Source organism: Gossypium hirsutum, chromosome A11 (assembly GCF_007990345.1).
Source record: "Gossypium hirsutum isolate 1008001.06 chromosome A11, Gossypium_hirsutum_v2.1, whole genome shotgun sequence".
NCBI lineage: Eukaryota > Viridiplantae > Streptophyta > Magnoliopsida > Malvales > Malvaceae > Gossypium > Gossypium hirsutum.
In genome coordinates, this window is record NC_053434.1 from 62404433 (window position 1) to 62427265 (window position 22833).

Sequence of the window (22833 nt, forward strand, 5' to 3'; positions counted from 1 at the left end):
GAGACAGGGAAAAAGAGAGGGGTAAGTATTTTCATGCTTAGTAAGCTCGAATAACTAGAAAGTAAACTTACCGAGTAATTAGCAAACATCCATACTTATTTCATGAAATCATCCATTATGAAATGATTTCCTATCACATGCACTCAATTAATGAGTTAGTCACATAATCATGTATTATGTAATTTAACTAGATGAGCTCATCATTCATCATCTTATTGACATACATCATATTAATACCGTTGAGTTTCTAGGAAATCTCGATGGAATACCCATTATCCGTCAATTCTTACGAATGATCATTTCACATATATGCACTCCCGCGAACCTCACATCTCATGGCAGGATTACCAGTCCAGGCTAATTCCCCCATATTATGAACTCATAAGGTGATGTCGGGATTACCAGTCCAGGCTAAATCCCTTATAGCGGCAAACACCCTTATTGAGCTCCAGTCCAGGCTAAATTCAGACCCTAATCGGATTACCCATCCGGGCTAAATCCATAATGCACACATATTCTTCGGGAGGCTTGATCATTCAAGGAACACCCGTTCAGGCTAGATCCTTTCTATACTTGAGATCATGGATTACCCGTCTGGGCTAAATCCTTACTGCAACACATGCAGGATCTCAGTTCACATGTAAAACAGGGTTTGTCCATCAAATTCCCTTTTTCAACCCCAACTGAGACATTTTTCACATGTTATCATCAAATGTACATTTCTATGATATTGCATGCCAATAATAAATACAATCATCAAGCATTCATAAGTCATACAATTATGCATATTAAGGGTTTACTTTAAGTTATCCGAACTTACCTGGTACTCTTTTCAAAGTTGTGTTTCGGTTATTTCGAAACCTTGCGTTTACCACGATTGACCTCCGGAATTTGTTCCTCAGGGTCTATAACAGCAAAATTAATTCATTAATACCCCACATTATATATTTCAAGTTTAATACCTACCCTCAATCCAAATGACCATTTTACCCCTAACTTTTCACATCTTTACGATTTAGTCCCTAGGCTCGTATAATGAAACACATGAAAATTTCTATCTCACCCAAGCCTAGCCGAACATTTTTCTCTCTTATGGAAGCTCAAATTTTCCATTATTTTCTCATTTCTACCACACATTTACATCTTTTGCAAAATAGTCCCTATAAGGGTTTTTCATGAAAATCAACTAGGAAATTATGTTTAATACACATTCATATTTCATATTCCTCCATAATCCATCAAAATACAAGCAACTCATGCATGGGAAAATTTTTAAACATGAACCCTAGCATGAAATATGGGTAGAAATGGAGAGAGCAAGCTACTGGGATTTCAAAAATACAAAGAGTATGAAAAACGGGGCTTGAGAGCACTTACTATTTAGCTTGAAAAGCTTGAAAACCCTAGATATGGTGACCCCTTGAAGTTTCGGCTGGATTAAGGAGAAAATGAGCTGATTTTGGTTCATTTTTCCCATTTTATTTCATTAAAATGACAAATGACCAAAATGCCCTTATGCCCTTTCTTTAAAATTTCATCCATGCAAGCCCATTTTTGTCCAAAAATTTAGAATTTGGGAAAATTGATCTCCAAGACCTTCTAATTCATAATCTATATCAATTTCATACAAATTGCTTCTAGAATCCAAGTTTTGCAATTTATTCAATTTAGTCCTTAATTTCCAATTGGACATCTTATACTTAAAATTTCTTCATGAAACTTTAACACATGCATGTACTCATATTCTAGGCCTCATAATAATCATAAAATAAATATTTTTATGTCGGATTTGTGGTCCCAAAACCACTATTCCGACTAGGCCCTATTTCGGGATGTTACAATGACGTTCGAAGATTTATCTCTTAGCTTCAAAATATACTTTGAATCACTCATTTTTGAGTTTATGAGATCAAGTTATAACTGTTTTAGTGAAGATTGGACGAGAAAATTTTTTGAACAGGATTATGATGAGAATTACGAATTTCAAGATTTTAATTCAAGTTTAAATCATATTGGGTTCGGGTTTTGGCCTTAATTTTGATTATATATAAGCTCAATATTGTATTTATTAGCTCTTATTATTTAATTATTTCAAATTTTTAATAATTACTAAGTAGTTTAAGTTATTTAAGAGTTTTATGCCAACAAGAGAGTTTAGTTTAAAACTATTTTTTGTTTAGATTAATTAGTGTTCTAATATAAGAGTTTTATTTATATTTATTTATAGGCCTTTGCATTGTACACAATTCACACAATTGATTATTATTCAAATTCTCTTTGAGTTTTTCTTTTCAAGAATTGTTCTTGAGTTTCTTTTAGAAGAGTTTAAAAATCTTTTTATATTGTGGGGATCATCTTCAAACTTTTTCTTGCCAAAGTTTCTATCTTGGAAGGAAAATTAGAGCCGTTTAAAGAGGGTTGTGGATTTTTTATGTTTCCAAGGCTTCTTAGGACTTCTAGATATCACGTTCTATTTTTTCATCTATTAACTTTATTTTCTTCTTTATTATTCTAATCTTTGATTTCATTATTCTATTTTATTCATTTTAGTTATTTATCTTTAATTGTTCTCTTTATTTTTATCTGACTTGGATTCGTTTGTGTTTCGATTATGTTAGAATCCAAGTTTTTTTTTTAATGTCAAGAACCCTAAGTCAAATTTATGACTTAGACAAACTTTACAATCCACTTTCGAGTTCATCCGCACGAATCCGTATCATTTCCCTAGAAACAAATCAAAGAGAGTTATCATTGAAAAGGAACATAAGAAAGATAAGGAGGAAGGTGTCCAATGCCATGAATGTTAGGGGTATAGTCATATTCAATCTAAGTGTGCCAACAATCTTAAAATGAAGAAGATGTCACTTTGTGTAACCTAGAGTGATGAAGATTCATCTAGCAACTTAAATTCAAAAGATGATCATCACAGTAATTATGTTGCTTTTGCTACTAATGCTGTCAAAGAAGATGAAGAAGATTCAAATGGAGATTCAGATATTAGTTCTGATGAGGAATTCCTGAAAACCTACAATGAGATGTTGGGCAAGTGGAGGAAAGTTTACAACATCAATACTCTACTATTATAGAAAATAAGCATTTAAAGGATGAAAACCCTAAATTGGTTAAACATGTTGAAACAAAAGAATTACTTCTTACAAAGGAGCTTACTAAAGTTAAACTCATGCTCAAGAAATTTATCACCAATAGTAACAAACTTGAAGAAATCCTTGTAGCAACAAGGAGAAATCCAAGCAAGGGAGGTCTACGGATGTCAAGGAAGGAAAGGCTATGGTCCAGAATCCTACTGCCTTTATGAAGGTTTGTGTTTTGGTGATTTTGGTTGAATGTTCAAAGCTCATGCTGATCAAGAATAACAAAAAGGTATTCATTTGTCACAAAAGTGGTTTGTTATTACTATGGGGCCCTTAAACATATCAAGCATTGGTGTTTCAAGATACTGCATGATCCAAGGTGGAGACGCACAGTGCTTAAGGAAAAGCCCACTTCGATTGCACATCAATTGTGAAGAAATATAAACGAATGTAGGTAAAAAAGGAGACTAGATATATGCATGTTGCATATTGTTCACAAAAGTCTACCATTAATGGAGTTTGGTATTTTGATAGTGGTTGCTTTATACATATGATGATATCAATTATACTTGTCTAACTTTGTGAATTGTCTTGCTGGGAAGGTGACATTTGGAGATGGGAAGAAAATTCATATACTGGGAAAAGGAACCTTAAATGTCCTTGGGATGCCTCAATTAAAGAATCTGTAGCTGGTTAATAATCTTAAAGCCAACTTGGTCAATATAAGTCAACTATGTGACCAAGGTATGCTTGTCAACTTTACAAAAGACAAATGTATTATAACCACCAAATCTGATGAGAAGATTATGGAATGAGCCCACACCTTTGATAATTACTATAGGGCGATTCAATCTATCATGTGTGATAGTGATGTTGTGTCTAACTTGGAACTATGGCACGAGAAAATTGATCATATCCACTTTGAAGGGTTACAAAGGTTGGTACGTTATGAAGTAGTTCAAGAAATTCCAAAATTAACTAGAACCTTTGTCAACCACATACCTATATTTGGTATACCTCTATTTTCTCATTTCATAGCTAGTATAAAAAAGATAATAACAAAATAACACATATTTTAGGATGATTTTTTTTTTTTGGCTAGTTTTGGAAAGAGCAGGAAAGGATTGTACAAATCTAAGCTTTAAATTAATGCTAGTTTTAAACTTATTTCAACTCAAAGGTCAATACATTTGTCATATTAGATCATCTATAATAAAAATTACATAGTATTTTTTAATTTAAAATATTAAAAATAAGAATGCATTTAATTATATCTATTTTATTCTTTTACTATTTCAAGACTATATTATCGTTTAAAATCTTTAAGTTTACTTAACATCTACTTTTTCATTCTCATTTATCCAAAAAGAAAAAAGAAAAAACTTTCATTGAAACATAAACCATCAATTACTCTCAATATAATATTTATTTTAGATTTATAATGCGTTTTATTTGATAATATATTTTATTTTAAATATTTCTTATGTATAATTAATTATATATTATTATATTTTGTATATTTTACATTCTTTTTATTATTTCTGCTCGAGATTTAATATTGTCTCCTCTAACAATATTGTCTATAAGGTTTAAACTTACATTCCCCGTTTGAAAATGCAATATATCTTATCAATTATCACTACACAAAATGTTTGTTGATAGATTACATTTAATTTTAAATAATATATTAAAAAATTTCCAACATCTATCAAATAGCACCTAAGCTAATAAATTATTAGTTTTTTTTAATATATTCAAAAATAAATATCTAATAGCTTTGAATGAATTAATAAAATTAAAAAAAACCATAAATATATTAAATATCAAAACCGATATTAGGTTTAAAAAATCTTAATCAGATAGGAGAGGGAAAAGGAAAATCCAAATCCAAGTTAGGCCACAACCCACAAAAAGGCCCAGAAAAATAGTCCTAAAGCCCAACAAATCCTAAATTTACCCTAGTTACCGCCATATATTCTCTCAATACCCTACTACTCAAACTCTAGGTTGGCCGTCGCCGAGTCGAAGAGGATTCAAACCCCTTTCCCCACAGCAAAAATGAAGTACAACCCACGAGTCTCCTCCTCTCGTCGCAAGAGCCGCAAGGCCCATTTCACGGCACCCTCGTCGGTCCGCCGTGTGTTGATGAGCGCCCCACTCTCATCCGATTTGAGGTCCAAGTACAACGTCCGGTCCATGCCAGTGCGCAAGGACGACGAGGTCCAAGTGGTTCGTGGGACTTACAAAGGCCGGGAAGGGAAAGTTGTTCAAGTCTACCGTCGCAAATGGGTGATCCACATCGAGCGCATCACCCGGGAGAAAGTTAACGGGTCGACCGTCAACGTTGGGATTAACCCATCCAAGGTTGTCATTACCAAGCTGAGGCTGGACAAGGACCGGAAGTCGTTGTTGGACCGTAAGGCTAAGGGACGGGCTGCTGCTGATAAGGATAAGGGTACTAAGTTCTCTGCCGAGGATATCATGCAGAGTGTTGATTAAGGTTGTCTTGTTTTTCATTGCTATGATATCCTTTGTTATGTTACAATTTACGGAGTTTGCAACTATTGGACATCATTTTTCATAGTATTTATCTTCATGTTATTGGATGAGGAATCTGGGATTTTGTAGACTTTGATAATGCTATTATATATTGCAATTTTTGTTTTCATTTTATTTGGTTGCATGATCAAATTCGTAGGCATGGAACTTATAATGTTAAATACATGGAAATGGCTGTGCAAAGAATCTGCTACGTTTAAGCATTGTCTGAAACTAATGCTATAAAGATTCTATTTTTGGTCTTCATAATGCTTTTGTATTGTCAATCATTTTATTCAACAACTACACCAAATTGAGTGGTTTCTTTGAAATGCTACATCACTACCTACCATCCATTCAATGGCTTGTGATATGGATATGCAGAGTTGAGCTGTTTCTCTTGAAAAGCATTGACAGTCCATTGGGATAGGGATTCAAAGAGTTCATTTGCATCCAAAACGACATTAGATTGGGTGTTCATTGATAATCCATTTGTCCATGGGATTGGGATGATACCACTTGGAGAAAAGCCGAGCTTGAAACTCGAAATCCACCATTTCTTTTGGTCGAGGTAGTAGCCGGTAAGCTTTAGGGGACTGTGTATGGAGGAACTTTGAAGGCAACTGGAACAAATAAGCGTTTGTAGATCATTCAAAGGTAGCAAATCAAGACAGCTATAAAGCATTTACCAAATCAAAGAAATACTCAATACAAGGAGGCATAAATGTGCCAATGTCAAAATGGCTCAAATCGGATCAAAACTTCCAATATCTGAATCATTGAAAGCCGAAAGTATCAATCATCCATACACAGGAAATGCGAACCTAGAAATGAATATTAATCGCCTGTGGAGCAACTTATTGACACCCCCATTTTAAATCACCACAAAAAAAAATCGTAATCAAATCTTTAAAAGCATCATTGGGTTGCAAATAATTGATTAGGGTTTCAGAGCAAAGGCCAATCCTAAGCGAGGACTTTTGTCCAAGGACTTGGTGTCAAGCTCACCAGAGACCGTCAACAATGACTTCGGTATGACTTCATGCTGCAGCAATGCTCCAAGCCTCCCATGATTGTTGAGCTTAGCTTTAATCAGTGTGAGATGATCAACAGCGTAAGCCCCTCCAACAGTGAACGTGTTCTCATTTGTTGAAAACTTTCTGCTGATCTCGCCCACGGCAGCGCTCTTCTTCAGGTTGTCCAGATAATGCACATAAGATGCTTTTATGCTGTCTCCCTTGTCTCCTCTGGATTTAAAAAATAAAATAAAAAAATAAAAATAAAAAGAGAGAAAGGAATTAGTGCCAAAAGATTAGAAAGTGCTTACTTTCTATTCGATTCATGGTTTAGTTTATAAAAGCTTACAGAATTATGGAAGCGCATGAATCTGGTTTTGTCACACTAATACCAGCAGTGTACTTTGTAAAATTGCCTTTGGTAGGATCATAACCTGCCTCTGCTCCAAAAGCAATAGAAGGTGTGCCAATGGTTGCTGTGGCATCAACAACTGGCGTCTTGTACAGAGCAATAGTTGTTGTGAAGGTTGCATGGTGATGAAAATACTGAACCTCCAGCTGCAAAATAGATAGCAGATAGAAACTTCCCATTTTCAAACATCAAAACTCATTATCCTGAGAAAAATTTCTGCTTATAAGAGGTAAATTCCTACCTTGCCAGAGTTATAATCAGGCACTTTGAATGACGCAATAGTCTTAGTGGAGGGAAGAATATCAGTGAATGTCATCGTCGTCGATATCTGTCCAAACAATGTAAAAAATGAGATTCTCGGCTCAACTAGGCAAATAGTTTCCAGACCAAGGATGTAAGAACCTACATTAGAGTCAGGTATCAACTTTGACATCAAATTGAGTGTTCTTGTACTTGTATAGTGCAGCAACATCCCCAGTAGAAAGTCCTCCTTTCTTTAGAGAAGTTGATGTGATGGCCTGAATTGAAGGAAAAAGGAAATTAGCCAATAAATACCAGTGGAATGTTTTGGTTTCAGAGAATCTAGATATCCTCTAATGGTTCCATAATAGTCAGAACACGAGGATCCAGGTTAACTAAAATACATTAAGGTTCAGCAGATACATCAAGCAGCTCATCAAAAAAAAAAAAAACCTAGAGAAGTAGAAAAGCATAGCACAAGATTAAATGCCCTCTTAATTCCTTTCAAAGCATAACAACTGGTCAGACAACATCAATTTCACCCAACAATACCTTGAGATCAAATACAAAATGTGCATAAATTCAGAGCAACAACCAGTAACAAATCTTGGAATTCAAAGATAATGCTGGTTCATGAGAAATTCAGGGAAATCACCTCAAAGACAAATATTTCTTTTAAATGGGTAAAAAAACTAAACAAGAGGAAAAAACAAGAACCTTAACTTCTCAAATGCCTCTACATTTTCTCATTTCCTTTTCAATATTTAAAGCAATTTAAACAAATGAGACAGAAATCTGCTAAAAACCACAATTTTCTTTTTTTTTTAATATTTGCATTCATCTGAGCACCTTATTCAATCGACAGCAAAAGTCAGTTGATAAAAGATCTAAGCAAGCAAAGCGGCATATCATCCAAGAATAACCTATCCAGACTATATAATCATTGGTTAAATTCAAATAAAAGAAATGACGTTGGCATACCACTCCAGCGCCAGTATAAGTGGAAACCGTGAACTTCTGATCCGACGTATAATCTTTGGTCAAGAGATCTAAGCATTCAAAAGGAGAAGAGAGAGAAGATAAACCGATATAAGTAAACGCAAAAGGAGAAATTCCAAAGTCGATAAAAGAAAAAGATCGTAGGTGGAGAACGAAGAAGATAAGAGGATTTGGTTACCTTTGGCTCTCTTGCCGATATCGACGAACAGTCCCGGTCCCTTACTCATCACTACCAAAGAAAAAGATCTCACAAATTGGGAGAGAAAGAATCAATTTTGGTTAAACAGAATCGCACTGGACAAACTTTTTTTGAAAAAATAATGGGTGGAAATGAACACAAAATTTGCAAAAAAGAAAAAAAAAAAAAAGAAAGAAAGATTATGTGATAATTAGGTGCGATCCTTTCAGGGTTGGCGTGTTGTTCACCGTTGATTTTATTGACTTTTGCAAAAAAAATTATAATTATAATTATAATTATTAAAATAGTATAATCATCTGAAGGGCCTACCTAATTAATTCAATCAAACAAATAAAACACATGATTAGATAAAATCCAATATAAAGTAACACCCAAAGCTATACTTAGTTTACAATTTCTTTAAATTTCTTATTTAGTTTACAATTTCTTTAAATTTCTTATTTCATATTTGATAATATAAATTCTCATTACACACTTATATTATTTATATTTTTTAAAATTATATTATTTATTTTACAAAATTATTATTATGATAAAAATAATTTCTGAAAAAGTCATCACATGTATTATATTAGTCTAAAAAAATAGTTGATAATACAGTTAAACATCGTATGTAATTTTTTTTAATTGCTTTAATACATATTTGTTAGGTTATTTTCTCTTTAATATTTACATACGCTCCTTATCATTATCTATTAATACTTAACCGAGTTCGTTATCATTTGAATTTGAATATCCATAATTAAGATTATTAATATCTTCTTCTTCTATTTACTCTTCAAAGTATAGATCATCTCAATTCAACCTATGATTGAAGTTATGAAATATGCAATATGTTGAAATAATCTAATCTTTATTTTTTTTATATTATACTAAAGTGATGTTGATATGAGAATTTTTTTTAAAAAAAATAACAAATATTTTCTCAACCACATTTCGAAACCTTTAATATCTTAAATTAAAGAGTTTACGAATTGTCTATCGTGTTTGTGTCTGACACCATACTTTTAAATGGTATAATATTCCATTGTATAGTACAAGAAAATCTTTTCTATTTGCAGAATTAGCATCGACCTTATATTATTTAGATTCAAAGTCTAAATAACAAATAATCTATAGCTTCAATTATAAAAATTTATATAAACTTAATATTAGAAAAAAAAATCTACTAGATTATATTCAATTTTATAATATGTAAATTATGTTAAAAATAATATAATATTTATAAAAAAAATGTTTTTATGAGTTGTTCAAATCTTTCATTGTAATTCTCATATTTTTGTCATAACTTTAAAAAGTTATTTTTTTATAAATAGATTATGATAAAAAAAGTTATAACATTTTTTATAAATAAGTATATTATTTTTATAATATATAACATTGAGACATAAATAAAATAGATCAATACTTTTTTGCCATAAATTTTTATAAATAAATATTTTATAATACTTTTATAATATGTAAATTATTTTTTATAATAGATTTAATTGTCATAAATTAAAAAAAAAAGAGTTAGGATTTAAATAATATTTTTTTCATAACTTTATAAAATATATAAATTATTTTCATAATATACTTTTTAGGATTTATAATATATATTTTTTTTTATAAACATCCCAAACACTCATACATGTTCACACTTATAATATAATTTTTATAAATTGTATAAAAATATTTTTTTTTAAAAATTAAATTAGGTGTAATTACTTATATAATTACTCTAATTTTCCCCTTTTGCAAGACATATAATTAATTATACTCAAATCCAATTATTAAATGGTTTTCTAAACACTACCTAAATATTTATATTTTTCTTAATTATGTTGCACATTTTAATATCTTTTACATTTAAATTATTTTTTATTGTTGGCAACTTACTATTACTCAAACTGTAGTTTTTTAAATTCTACAAATAAATTAAAGGATTATCCTATGTTTGATTCTTTTCATATATATATATTTATTACTATACAAGATAACTACATGTCATACTTTAGATCATACTCACAAAATTTTTAATCTTTCATTAACTATGTGCTGGAAATATTGATCAAACAAAAGAATGAACCGATTTTAAAATAAATTACCCTAAACCAATTAAATCTGAAACAAAAAAAAAAATCTGATTCTATGATTTTTTTTATTTTTATAATTTTTTAAATAATTTATTTAATTAAAACTGAAATGATAACTAAATCAAAAATTAATAACTTAACTGATTCAATCATCAATTCAATTCTAAATATAATGTTTAATATAATATTATTATAAATAGTAATTAATTAATTTTAAAACTTAATAAAGGCACTCTTCAATAAAATTCTAAAATTTTCAAAAGCTGCCCTTATTACCAAGAGACATTACTATGTATTTCATCTATTATTCGACCTCTGAAAACCTTTGAGTTTCATAAACATGATAGAACCAAACAGGTTCAAGCAATGCTCTGGCGTTAGTTAACCTATCATGGCTTTCATCTTCTTCATCTTGTTCTTCGATCTCTCGCTCAATACGAGGATACATGTCCGGCAGAGAAACCAGCATCATGTCAAGTCCACGCCATTCGCGGTCTTCTTGTCCAATCAACTTCAGACAAATAAAGTTTAGCAGTCCAAGTAGCAGACAAAAGTCCTTCCTATCTAGCCCAACAACTGAGGTTGCCAAGAAGATAACGCCAACTGCATCCAGTATGCTGCGATTTCCCTTTAACAATGAAATGATAATTCCCATGAGTTTCTTGAACTCGGTGAATTCTGGTTCAGAAACTCTATCATCCTCTTCCAGATCATCATGTTCACTCATTTCAGCAAGCTCGATCTTTGCCAAAATTAGGGGCCATGATGGAAAATGGAGCTTAATGTGATCCAATGCAGTCAAATATGGTCTCTCTATGCTCCGCTCGTGCATACTTGTAGAACCTAGTGCCAGAATCAAATCAGGGAGCCAAGGCTTTGCTGCTGCAACAAGTTGAGCAGCATAAGTAGAACCCAAAAACAATTCACCTGAGATGATCAGATCAAGCAAATCATTGGCTAGATAAAAGGACTCCACTGGTGCAGGTGAAGCTTCAGTGGCAGCATTATGGACTAGATTCAGTAACTTAAATGCATAGCTGAAAGAGCTCTTCACACACATAAAGCATTCCTTTGATTTCTCTTCCTTCAACTGGGATTTATCTTTAGATAGCTGCCTTAAGCAAGAGATGATGTATTGAACGTATGATGATGTAAACCTCAAGCACCTAGTATGGTTACGAGAAGCAAAACCCATTGCAATAGAATCAATGATGAACTTGAGAACTGTTGTGAACATCTTCACCTTCTTTGATGTCTGTTTTTGTTTGGCGTAGGCAGATCCTACATGAATAAACAAAACCAATGCATTCAGTCATAACCTATTATTTTTACAGCCATTTTCTTTATAAAAAAGTCATAAAAAGCTTGCATGAGAATTCAAACAACTTGACAAACAAGGAACCACAATGACGCCTTCAGAAATGGAAGTTAATACAACAGATCACTCCTAATCTAGATTTTTGTGTTAGGCGTCTCTCCTAGTCCAGAAATAGAAGTTAATACCAGTGGATTTCCAAACAATATACTTATTTCTAAATCCAAGTCTAAACCCACCGCTACATATACAAATTCCCAAATGGATTATAATCATTTAGATTTTAGGAACGTATTACTAAAAGCACTTCTGTCTATATCCACACTAAATGCTTTGATATGAATGCTTATGCATCTAACTTTGGGTAATATGTCCACATGCCTTCTTCCTAATCTCTTACCATTGGTATTAGAGCTAGAGGCATCTATTTGAGGTTCTCTCCGTTTCTGCCCAAGACGTGTGGCGCTCTTGCTGTTGTCCTGCTTAGATTTTTGAAGTGATTTACCATTCTTTTCCGAGTCACCTGCCTCAAACAGCTTATCTGTACAATCAAGCAGGTGATCCAATACCTGGTCTAGCATTGCCTGTCAGAAGTTTAACGAAAAAGATAAGCACTCAGCCCATCAGTGACATTTTACTTAGAACCATAATATATTTTTTTTTATGTATAAGATATTTATAGCATTAAATATCAAAGAGAAACAGGTGGTAGCAGGTCCAAATATTTAATCCTAGTAACAAACTTCAACCAGGTCAAAACCATAACAATGTAGCCTGATTTACAAAATCCAACACAAATACACAATGCAAAGGAATCCTCTAGTTCATTTAAGATTTGACAAATCCTACTGTAGAAGAATTAAAAATAAGATCAAATCACCAGCTATAACTCTGTAAAGCAAAGAGAAAGGAATTTTGAAATGAGCATTGAAGTTAAAGAAAAGTCAACATCGTAACTTGCCTTTGAAATTAAACCTGAGGAGTTGATCCGATCATCCTTCTTTGTACCAGATTCAGTGGTAGCATTTTGAACAGCCATATACAGAGCAAGAGCTGTATATGCCAAAACTGGATATGGATCCATATACTCATAATACTCACATTGGACAATGCTGACCTCAGAGATAACCTTTAAAGCAAGGAATGGCAGTTCCAAAGCTTGAGAACCCATCATAGCTTTCCGAGCATCCTCGGAAGAAAGCATATCTTTTATCTGCCACGATACTCCAACAGCAACTGAATAATCATCCTTGAAATTGGATGACTTTTTTCCTCCAACATGTTTCCATTTAACAGAAGTTTTTGATGAAGACTTTGATTTCTTTCTTTTTGCAGGAGAAACATTCTGTTTTGGTGCTTGTGTGTCAAATTTAATATGGCAACGATAGGCAGTTTTTTGCAAGAGCCTTGTTTGAGCCTCAAACATATTATCAAAGGCATGACATGATATCAATAATTTGTGGGCAGACCTCACTTCAGCCTGTTTTTCCAAATTTTCGGATAAATCACTACAATCAGTGATTAGGCTCATGCAATCTCCAAGGAGCCCAGCTACATCATCTGAAGCAGTGGTGGATAACATGTCAAAAACAGTAGACCTAGCATGAGCAGTCGATGCAACAGCTAATAAACGCTTAACTCTTTCACCAGAAAACAACTCTTTAAGGACATCCTGCTGATTTCGCTCATTTGCTAGGCTCCTGCAAAGATTGGCTGATGCAACCAGTAAACCCTCAACCACCGGTTCTTCAAGTTTAGCATTTGACAACAGTAAGCTGATGAAAACCTTGACAAGTTCCATCATAGATTTAGGAGATGCTCCTTCTGATAAAGCAAACTCACAAAACCTAGCTCCAGCAAGTGGAGACCGTTTCATAAGTGTGACACAGCGATCGCATGCCTCCTCAACGTCTAGTCTTGCAGGAAAGTATGATGGCATAAGCAGTCTTATAATTTTCTGAGCAACCGGAGATTGGTCACTTGCAAGTTTATTCAACAAGACTTCTAAACCAATCACCTTCAAAAATAGAAAAATGAACAACATCAACAGCCACCCTAAGAGAAAGGAATTAAAGCACTGCTGATGCAAAATTAGATGTGAAATGTACTTTATACCTTATTAAATTGGAAAGTTCGTATGTCCTTTAAAAGAAGAAGGAGATCTACCATAGCAACTCTTACTGAAAGAACATTATCTAACATCAGATGCCCCAGTCTTGGCAGAAGCACTTTAAGAATTTCATGAGACTGTGGATTGCCAAGCAAATATATAATGCCATTCAATGTGGAAAGCCTAACTTCATGGCAAGCGTCAAATGCCATTTCATCAAAAATTTTTGTGATCATCTTTGTAATGGTAGGTGGAGGTATTACTTCCCAAAACAAATGGAGAATGCGAAAACAACCTTCTACAGCAATAACTCTCACGTCAGGACAATCATCCATGATCAATCTCTCCAACAAAAAAAACTGTCTATCCAGCAATGTATCTTTAGCCTCTTTAGTGGAATCAGGGTCTTCAAAAGGGAACAAGTCTAGAAGTAAATGCAATGCATTTTGGCGAACATTTGAATTTGTAACCTGTTCAAGGACCACGCAGCTCGATTAAATAGATGTCATCCAAAACACCCAATACCAGACTAGAAATATGTCAAGTTACAAACCAGAAGTTATCCTAGTTGACAGGGCAAAGATATCTGATCCAAAAAGGTTTTTGCCTCCATGAAACTTGTGGCAAGAATATTTGCAAATTGTAACTAAATATAACCCCAATTTAAACAGAACTATTTTATATGAGGGGGGAAAATTCATGTAGCTTATTTCTTAGAATCAAAACCTTGATTCTACATCCTTCAAAAGAGTTTATTTGCTTTCTTAACCAAACTTCCTTTTTCAGTCTCTCTAATTCTTTCAACAAAAAAAGGAACTAAGAAAATGCCATATTAATGTTGTATCCAAAATATATGAACACAAAATCAGTAAACAAAGCATTAAAAAAAAGCAGTAGGATCACCTGCCTGTAAAGAACGGAAAATCACAGGCTCAGCTAGTCTAAAAAGCAACTTCTCAACTCCATCAACTGTTCTCTGATTAATAAAGCCGCCTAAAACCCTCCTAATACTACTTCCCAAACCTTTCGATCTTGCATGTATGGCTCCTTCAACTAAACCCATCAAGAACCCGGCTTCAATTTCCCTTTTCAGTTCTCCTTCAACCCCTTTCCATCCCTTAAACACGATCTCTCCGTAAGCTTCCAACATGGATTTCCTACCAAACGGAATCTGTGCTTTAATCATCGCCAAACATTCCTTCAAAAACTGCAAACTTAACCCAAATGTAAACGCCACGAATCTCTTTCCTTCATCCGATTTCAAATACAAAGGCTCGATGACACATCGGATTAATAACAGCTTCAGATCTTCGATGCTTTCGTCTTCAAAATCGAAGGAATTGAAGGCCTCGCGGAGCGAATAAACTTTGTGAACATCCACTTTTTTCTTCAAAGTTAACGACTTCGAGAGCAAAAAGGGCAACGTTTGCGAAATGAGGGTGTCCTTTTCTGGTAAGTTCTGTTTCCACCAATCTTCACATAAACACGCTATTTCGTAAGATAAACCCGGATCCGACTCGAAAAGGATGATGCTATCGTGCAAGGAACGGATGGATGCGATTAACTCGGAGTGTTGAAACGTGTTCCGGGGATGCGAAACGCATAAGCCGGTGATATAAGCGAGAACGCGGAGGGTTTCGCTATTGTTGTTTGGTTGGTTGTCTCCAGGGTTGGAGCTTCGGGTCGAGCGGCGGGAGCGTTTGGCGGGCGGGGAACGGGAGGAGTCAGCTTCAGGGTGGGTTGGTCCGTTTTGGAAGGAGAGAATTGAGTTGGAGATAGAGAGGTGAAGACAAGGCGGGAGAGTGGATGAGAGAGGGGAAGAAGGAGGAATGGAGTGGACGAGAGTTTTGAGAGCTGATTTTGAAGATTTAAGGGATAGTTTGACGGCGTATGAGAGGAAGTCCCCGGCAGAGGACTTCAGGGAGGAGCGGAGCCTTTTCTCCATAGCTTTACTTTTCCCCCTCTTCAGGATAAGATCGGGAGAGTTTGAAAAACAAAAATGGGGGGAAATGAAGAAACCGTTCAATTTTTAATTTTTGGGGACGATGAATCGTAGAGTTTGGGTTGGGCCTGCTTGGCTGTAAAAGAATTATTTTAGGATAAAGAATATTACAGGTAATAATTTAATTATTAGGGTGCTTTTATTTTCATTATCTAATTATAAAAAAAAATTATCATTAGTATTTTCAATATTTGATATTTTGGACATCCTTCGGTTAAATTGTTAACGAAAAGTTAATGTGGTATATTTTATATTAATATAATAATAAATTTAATCTTCAATATTTATATATTTTATCAAATTAATTTAAAACAAATTTAATTCTCACCATTTATGAATTAAATAAATTAATCAATTTAATGAATATTTATTAATATAATTTTTTTATTTTGAATTCATGAAATTAAAAGGGTTGTTGTTGGGATTAGACTAACTGAATTAGGAATAGTTAATCAATAATGCGAGTAAAGATGTTGAATATTTTTTAATTGAATCGTTCAAAATCGTTATTAAACCAAAAACTAAATCGTTTGAATCGTTTAAAAAACTTATTCAAACATATTTTAATAAATTTTTTTTTTACTTCTTATATATATTTTTAGTCCAATTTTATGTAATCCAATCACCTAACCAAAGAAAAATGAAAATAAAAAGAATAGTAGCTATAAGTGAGATGAAAGCATATGTGATGCTGAGAGAAACTTAATAAAACTATAAAAGAAAATACTTGATTATTTAAAGAAAGAAAATCTAAAAAGGAAAGAGTGGAACTAAAAGATTTTGAGAAAAAAAAAAACTTGAAAGATTGATGAAGAAGCGATAAAGAGATTTTCAAATAATAGAAAGGGTAAATTATCTAATTGTTTACACAATTTTTAGAGCGTTTTAATAAAATCACTGCAATTTAATTACTTATATTTTAAGGTATTTTTAATTTTAATCACTACTAAATATATATAGAAATATTTTCAAAACAAAAATATCTTTTCGATATAAAACACCCATGTCGACAAAACGATATGAGCTCTTTTTTCCAATGCTGAATTGATGATCTATGTATAAAGAGAGAATAATTCTTTGAATTTGAAGAAAAAAAAAACAACTTTGCTAACAAATTACAATTATACATTATACAATTCTAAGTACAATGATAAATTCAAATTATATGTAACTTTTTATTTTATTTTTTTATACTTTTTAGTTTTGTAATATATTTTCTATTTTGTTCAGAAGAACCCTCTGAATATTTTAGTCTTGGATTAGTAATTAGTTTCGAAATTACAAATGTGAAAGGGTAAAGATGAACAATGAGATTGTTTACATAGTTCAACCTCAGTTTATGGAGTTTTGCCCAAAGCAATAATCCACTATCTTTTTCACAGTATAGCTAATAATTTATGTTCTAACATCGGTCTAACTCTGACCACTTTAGGTACCTTATCGTTATACAAAAATTGGATCACTTTCCCACTAAGCTTACCCCTCGAAAGTTTAGTTTTGCGACTCAAGAGACTCTCTTGATTACTTACAAAAACACTGCACACATACACATTCCTAACTTGAACAAATTTGTTCTCCTTCAAACTCTAGGTCTCACGATTCACTTTAACCTACAAAACTTAAGTTATATACAACATAAGTTTTGTTTACATAAGAGTTATAGTCTAACCACTTTTCTATAAAGTAAAGCTAAAAAACAACATAGGAAAATAATTCCATAAGAGTGTTGATGTAATTTAATGTCTTCAACTATAAAAAGTGACCTTACTTGTTCCGTAAGAATCAATCTTCAAGTCTTCAATTTCAACTCAATTGGTATTTATGTTTTGGGTTCTAACTCTTCCAAATATCTCCAAAATAGATAGTTCAATACTTTTGTTCTAAAATCTACCAACTTTGGAAATAGGCAAATTTGACAATGAAACAATACCTGAAGTTGTGGTCACTGTTTCAGCCATAGAAACAACCACAGAATCAATATTGCCTTCAAATGTGTCAAACACATCTCATACTCTTGACTTGGATTATCGTGAATTATTATTTTTCTCATTAATATATGTATTTTATTCATTTGTTTTGCAATCATATATTTAAAGTAGGAGTCTTTATTTATTATAGGTAAGGAATGCACAAATATTTGCTTAGTTTCAGCCATAATTTGGTGTAGACATATAAATTGACATAATGAATACTTGAATCTATATAAGTTTTAAAGTCATCAAGTAAATATAATATCATAAAATATATTATTGGATTTAAATTTTAAACTCTCATGTGGAAAACTCCATAACATGGGGACTCCAATTGAGTAATAAAATCAAGTAAAAATTAATTATAGTATGACTCCGAGAGTAGATATCTTAACCACAACATCTTTTATTTCTGATATCTCTTTCAATTACATTTATTTTATATATTTCGGCACTAATTAGAATTTAGAAATATATAGATAATTATAGTTTAAAACTTAAATATTCTTTTGTTTTTGGTTAAATATTTATAATCTTGTAATTTCTAAAAGAGACTTTTATGTGGACCTAGCCCGAACTCCCGAACTATTACTACTTGAATACGACTTGCATTTGCTAAAAGAGCTTAACTAAAAAATATATTATTTTGATAATAAAACAAAGTTGTTTAGAGAAGATATCTCATTTTTCACTCATAAGATGTTGTAATTTTGCTTACAAGATAATTCTGTGAATTCTTGTATTCCTAATCAAGCCTTTGTGTCCACCAAGATCAAATGGTACCGAAGTTGTGGCAAGGACTTATGAGTAGAAAGTTTTGAATTCGAATTGAGAAAGACCCAACTTAAGGTGACAAATTCTTGAAGGATTGCTGGACATCCAAAGAGGACAATATCAATATTATGCCCACGATTCCAACACGACACATCCCTAAGTCATTAATTTTTATGCCAAGGCCAAAAGGTACTGCAGCTACCTTAGGTTATCCAATGATTGAAAAATACCACTTCCTTAGGTTATCCAATGATTGGCAAATATTTCATGTTTTTCCTTTGTAAACTTTATTAAGCTAAGCCTGTGAACTTTCTAGGGGGTTTATAATATGTTTTTTTTTTCGTATGCATGCTTATGTTGTATTTTATGTGGATTTTGTAGTTCTTAGTATTAGGTGAGATCTTAAGGTGTTTTAGTTATTTTTTGGGTCATGGAATGAGATGCCACAACAACAGGAGGAAAAGGCTATTTTAGTTTTTTTTTTGTTAGTTATTCGTGTTAGTATCTTAAGTCTATTTCTAGTGTCAATTTCTAGCATGTTAACTAGTGTATGAATAATGGTTGGATCTAAGGTTCTAAGTTGTTGGTGAAGAGGCTTGGCATGAGACCTCAAAGGAAGACAATACCATAAGCTATAGGGGTTGGTATATAAATGCCACAACTAGCCGTCTAGATGTCGTGCTCTAGGAGATAGTAGGACACAAAACATCCTTTCATAATTTTGGATTTATTAAAAATACTTTAATTTGAATCAAATTTTGAAACACTTAATTGATACTAAGAATGATAAATAGTCATAGGTAGTTTCTTTCATTTCCTTTTGTATTTTCTTTAATATTTGTTTTAGACTATTCTGTAATTTCTTTAGCTTTGTGGGGTGTGCCTCAGATTTATCAAACATGTTGCAAGCACATTAGGCGAGAATCGACGAGCAATCAAAGAAGGGCCAAAATAGGCCCAACGTCGGAACGATGAGCGTTGGCTCGTCGAGATGACGTGATGGACGACGTCGTGACAAGGCAAATGGGACGTTGCAACGTCATGATGTATTCTCCTATTTGGAGGTTGCGTTTTAGACTTCAAGCAGGACTTCCTCTCCCAGTTAGACTCTTATTATTCTGGGGATATTTTAGTATGATTAGAACTCTAATCTTAGCCTATTTAAAGGGGCCATTGTATCCTTGTTTTGAGACGTCAATCAGTAAGGGTTTTTCTTGAGGGAGGTAAGATGTAGTTGCATATGAGTTTTAGTGAGAGTTTAGTGGTAATTATGGAGATAATTGTGTTCCTAAGTTAGGACTTCACTTTTGGGGTTTGAGATTGTACTATTAGTACAATTAGATTTATTTTCTCCATATTGTACTCTCATTTGTTTACTCATTTAGTGAAAAATCTATACCTCATTTGCCTATGATTTTGTTAGAAAATCAAATTTGAAAAACGCAGCGAAAAATAAATTTGAGAAAATATCAGATTTTTAAATTTCTTTTCCAAAAAAACAAGATCTTGGTTGTGATATGTAAAGTAATAAACATTTAATTAAAATTATACCTTTTCGATTCGTTTAGGATGAATGCTTTGACCGAGTAGTCTTCTCCACTATCCTCAAGCTCACATATGCCAAGTGTGGGCTCGCTTCAAACCAGAAAATTTTTCACAAAAATTACCAATAGGGTAATTTTGTAATTTCTCTAAACTTTGGGGTCAAGTTGTAAATAAGAAAAATATCTTTAAAAATTTTTTGAAATAATTTTTTCAGAGAATTTTCTCTCTACAACTTTCTCTTGAATTCAAGTGTGTGAAAAATAATGACTGAAGCTCTCTTTATATAAGGAAAGTTTAGAGAGTCTACTATGATTAAACTTAATTACTTTAATATTACATCTATTAAATTAATAAAATATTTATCTACAAGAAAAATATTAAATTAAATTTAATGTTAAGATAATAACTTCAATATTAAATTAATAAAATACTATCAAGACAAGTATTAAATTAATTTTAATATTAAATTTATTAAAATATTATTATTTTTTGATTAGTTAATCTGAAATCAAATATATTCGGTAGAGTCCCAGTAAGAGTGTGATTCCTCCATTACTCAATCGCCGAAGGACCACCCGCCAACCACCGGAATGTCGTCGGCATCGTCGTGTTTGATGGTACCATCGCAGGAGCAACACCCTCACGACACCCCCAAGCTAACTCGGTTCGGGCCAGTGACGGCACAACTAGTTCGATCCTGCCACTGGTTGGACTGTCGACCCATTTCATATACCAGACCCAGTTCAACTAGTTTTTGGGTATTGATCTCAGTTTTGAGTTCTCAAGTCCAATTTTCGATTTCAGGTCCAATTTTTAAATTCAATTACCTATTAGTTCAATTGTCTGACTTGAAAATTAATTTCCAAAAATATCATATTTTTTAATTAATTTGATTAATTTAATTTTACTTGATCAAAATTAATTTTCCAAAAATCACTTAGATTTTCTAAATTAAATTTTCAAGAAAATTCTTTAATCAAATTTTCTAGTTAAACAATTATCACGATAGCCTAATTTAATTTCATATCTAAAAAATCAACTAAATTAAATTATTTCCAAAGTCGTAGAATTTTATTTTGATTTAAATGCAGTTCGACCGAGCATTTGTTGAACTAGAGGAGGGGCCAATCGAACATATATAATTAGGCTCTAGTAATTGCAATTATGTCCAAAAGCATCGTTCCAATAATTCACAATTACTTAATCATGGAGTCAGTCCACAAGAAGTACCATGATTGAAAACTCCTTATAGTATACTCTTTATGAAAGCAATTCATTCAAGCTGTTTTATCTAATGACCTCGTCATGTGTGTGTTACCCTCATATGATAACCTTAATTCTTTTGAGTTAAATTCGTTCACTCAATACAATCCTATTTTATCTCATTGTCACCAGTGTGTCTTCTTAATGATTAATATTATCACTGTCAACAAATGACTGTAATAAATTGCTCGTTTGAGAATGAGCAACCCGTGGCCATGTTCTATATTTATCAATTCACACAATGCCAATTAGAAGATATCGTTAACTATTTAATCGAGCTATGAGTTCCATTATTGCTAGTAAAGCTATACCATACATAAGTCATGTACCCAACATACCGAGTATGGGCTCGATCATTTTTAGAGTATAAGTCTCCACTTATATCAAAGCACATGAGTTACATATGTATGGTTAGTGACTAACTCAAGATTTAGGTAAATCACATCATGATCGTCACAAGTGAACTAACTCACAAATGGATTCAGAATTAATTCATCTTGGGTCCAGTCCAATTTATCATTCTTTCAATGAATACATCTATGTCTCTACCCGTAGAGTCAACTGCTCTGTTAGCCAAGACTAGTCATCTTCCCAATTAAAATTGTAGACGACATAGTAATCCTTCTAAGTAGATTATGGACTCGTTTAGATTATCTACTGAAGTAAGCTGTCTTTCTTACAATGTAAACGTTCTTATAGTGCCACTTATCATTACTTAGACAATCGATGAACTAGTATTTGTTTGTCACAATTTCATTATGCATGCAAAACATGAAAGACAGAAACACAAAATACATAATAGTGAATGTTAAATTAACTTTATTTATTTGTTCATCATTCAAATACATAGAAAATAATTACATGTTTACTACAATATGGACACATTTCCCAATAGATTTTTCCCTCTTTGAGGGTTTTCCACATAAAATATTTGTGTTCGTTCGTCTCTACTTTTACTATCTTGTTGTTTATACAAGTCGATTCCTAAAAAACTGGTATTAGAGCCTGATTTAGTTTCCGTAGATCAACTTGTTCGGTGACACAAAAATAGATTTGGATATCGAGAAATTTGAGGGATCCACAAATTTCAATTTTTGGCAATTTCGGATAATTACGGAGGTAACTGATGTGGATGAGAACAAGGGTGATAATTTGTTATTCTCCAAATAATCCGGTTGAAGGTGGAGTCATGTTAGATGTTAGGCATGTTACTGATTTAGAGAAAAATATAATCCCCTTTTGGCCTTTAAGACTCAAATGGTTTACAAAGTGTTTGAGGTAAG

The 22833-nt window shown here is 32.6% G+C and overlaps 2 protein-coding genes and 1 pseudogene across 2 annotated transcripts; 1 reads left to right on the forward strand and 2 right to left on the reverse strand.

Annotated features, from left to right (window-relative positions):
- The first annotated feature begins 5057 nt into the window (after window positions 1-5057).
- On the forward strand, window positions 5058-5765 carry LOC107899345 (60S ribosomal protein L26-1). Its single transcript, XM_016825033.2, has one exon. It carries the CDS (start codon window positions 5151-5153, stop codon window positions 5589-5591), a length of 441 nt encoding a protein of 146 aa, XP_016680522.1. The 5' UTR covers window positions 5058-5150; the 3' UTR covers window positions 5592-5765.
- A 618-nt stretch (window positions 5766-6383) lies between these two features.
- Window positions 6384-8635, reverse strand: LOC107899339 (mitochondrial outer membrane protein porin 2-like; annotated as a pseudogene).
- Window positions 8636-10806: 2171 nt separating this feature from the next.
- On the reverse strand, window positions 10807-16011 carry LOC107959481 (uncharacterized). The gene is made up of 5 exons (XM_041081837.1): window positions 14904-16011; window positions 14002-14466; window positions 12848-13903; window positions 12287-12470; window positions 10807-11852 (listed from the first exon to the last, which is right to left on the reverse strand). Exons 1-5 carry the CDS (start codon window positions 15939-15941, stop codon window positions 10876-10878), a joined length of 3720 nt encoding a protein of 1239 aa, XP_040937771.1. The 5' UTR covers window positions 15942-16011; the 3' UTR covers window positions 10807-10875.
- Between the last annotated feature and the right edge of the window lie 6822 nt (window positions 16012-22833).

Bases quoted from the DNA above. Each gene is read 5' to 3' on its own strand.
- LOC107899345 (XM_016825033.2), top strand. From the start codon at position 5,151: ATGAAGTACAACCCACGAGTCTCCTCCTCTCGTCGCAAGAGCCGCAAG.
- LOC107959481 (XM_041081837.1), bottom strand. From the start codon at position 15,941: ATGGAGAAAAGGCTCCGCTCCTCCCTGAAGTCCTCTGCCGGGGACTTC. The intron at 13,904-14,001 runs GTATAAAGTACA...CTATTTTTGAAG, and splicing joins GAACTTTCCAATTTAATAAG to GTGATTGGTTTAGAAGTCTT. The intron at 12,471-12,847 runs GCAAGTTACGAT...AACTTCTGACAG, and splicing joins CCTCAGGTTTAATTTCAAAG to GCAATGCTAGACCAGGTATT.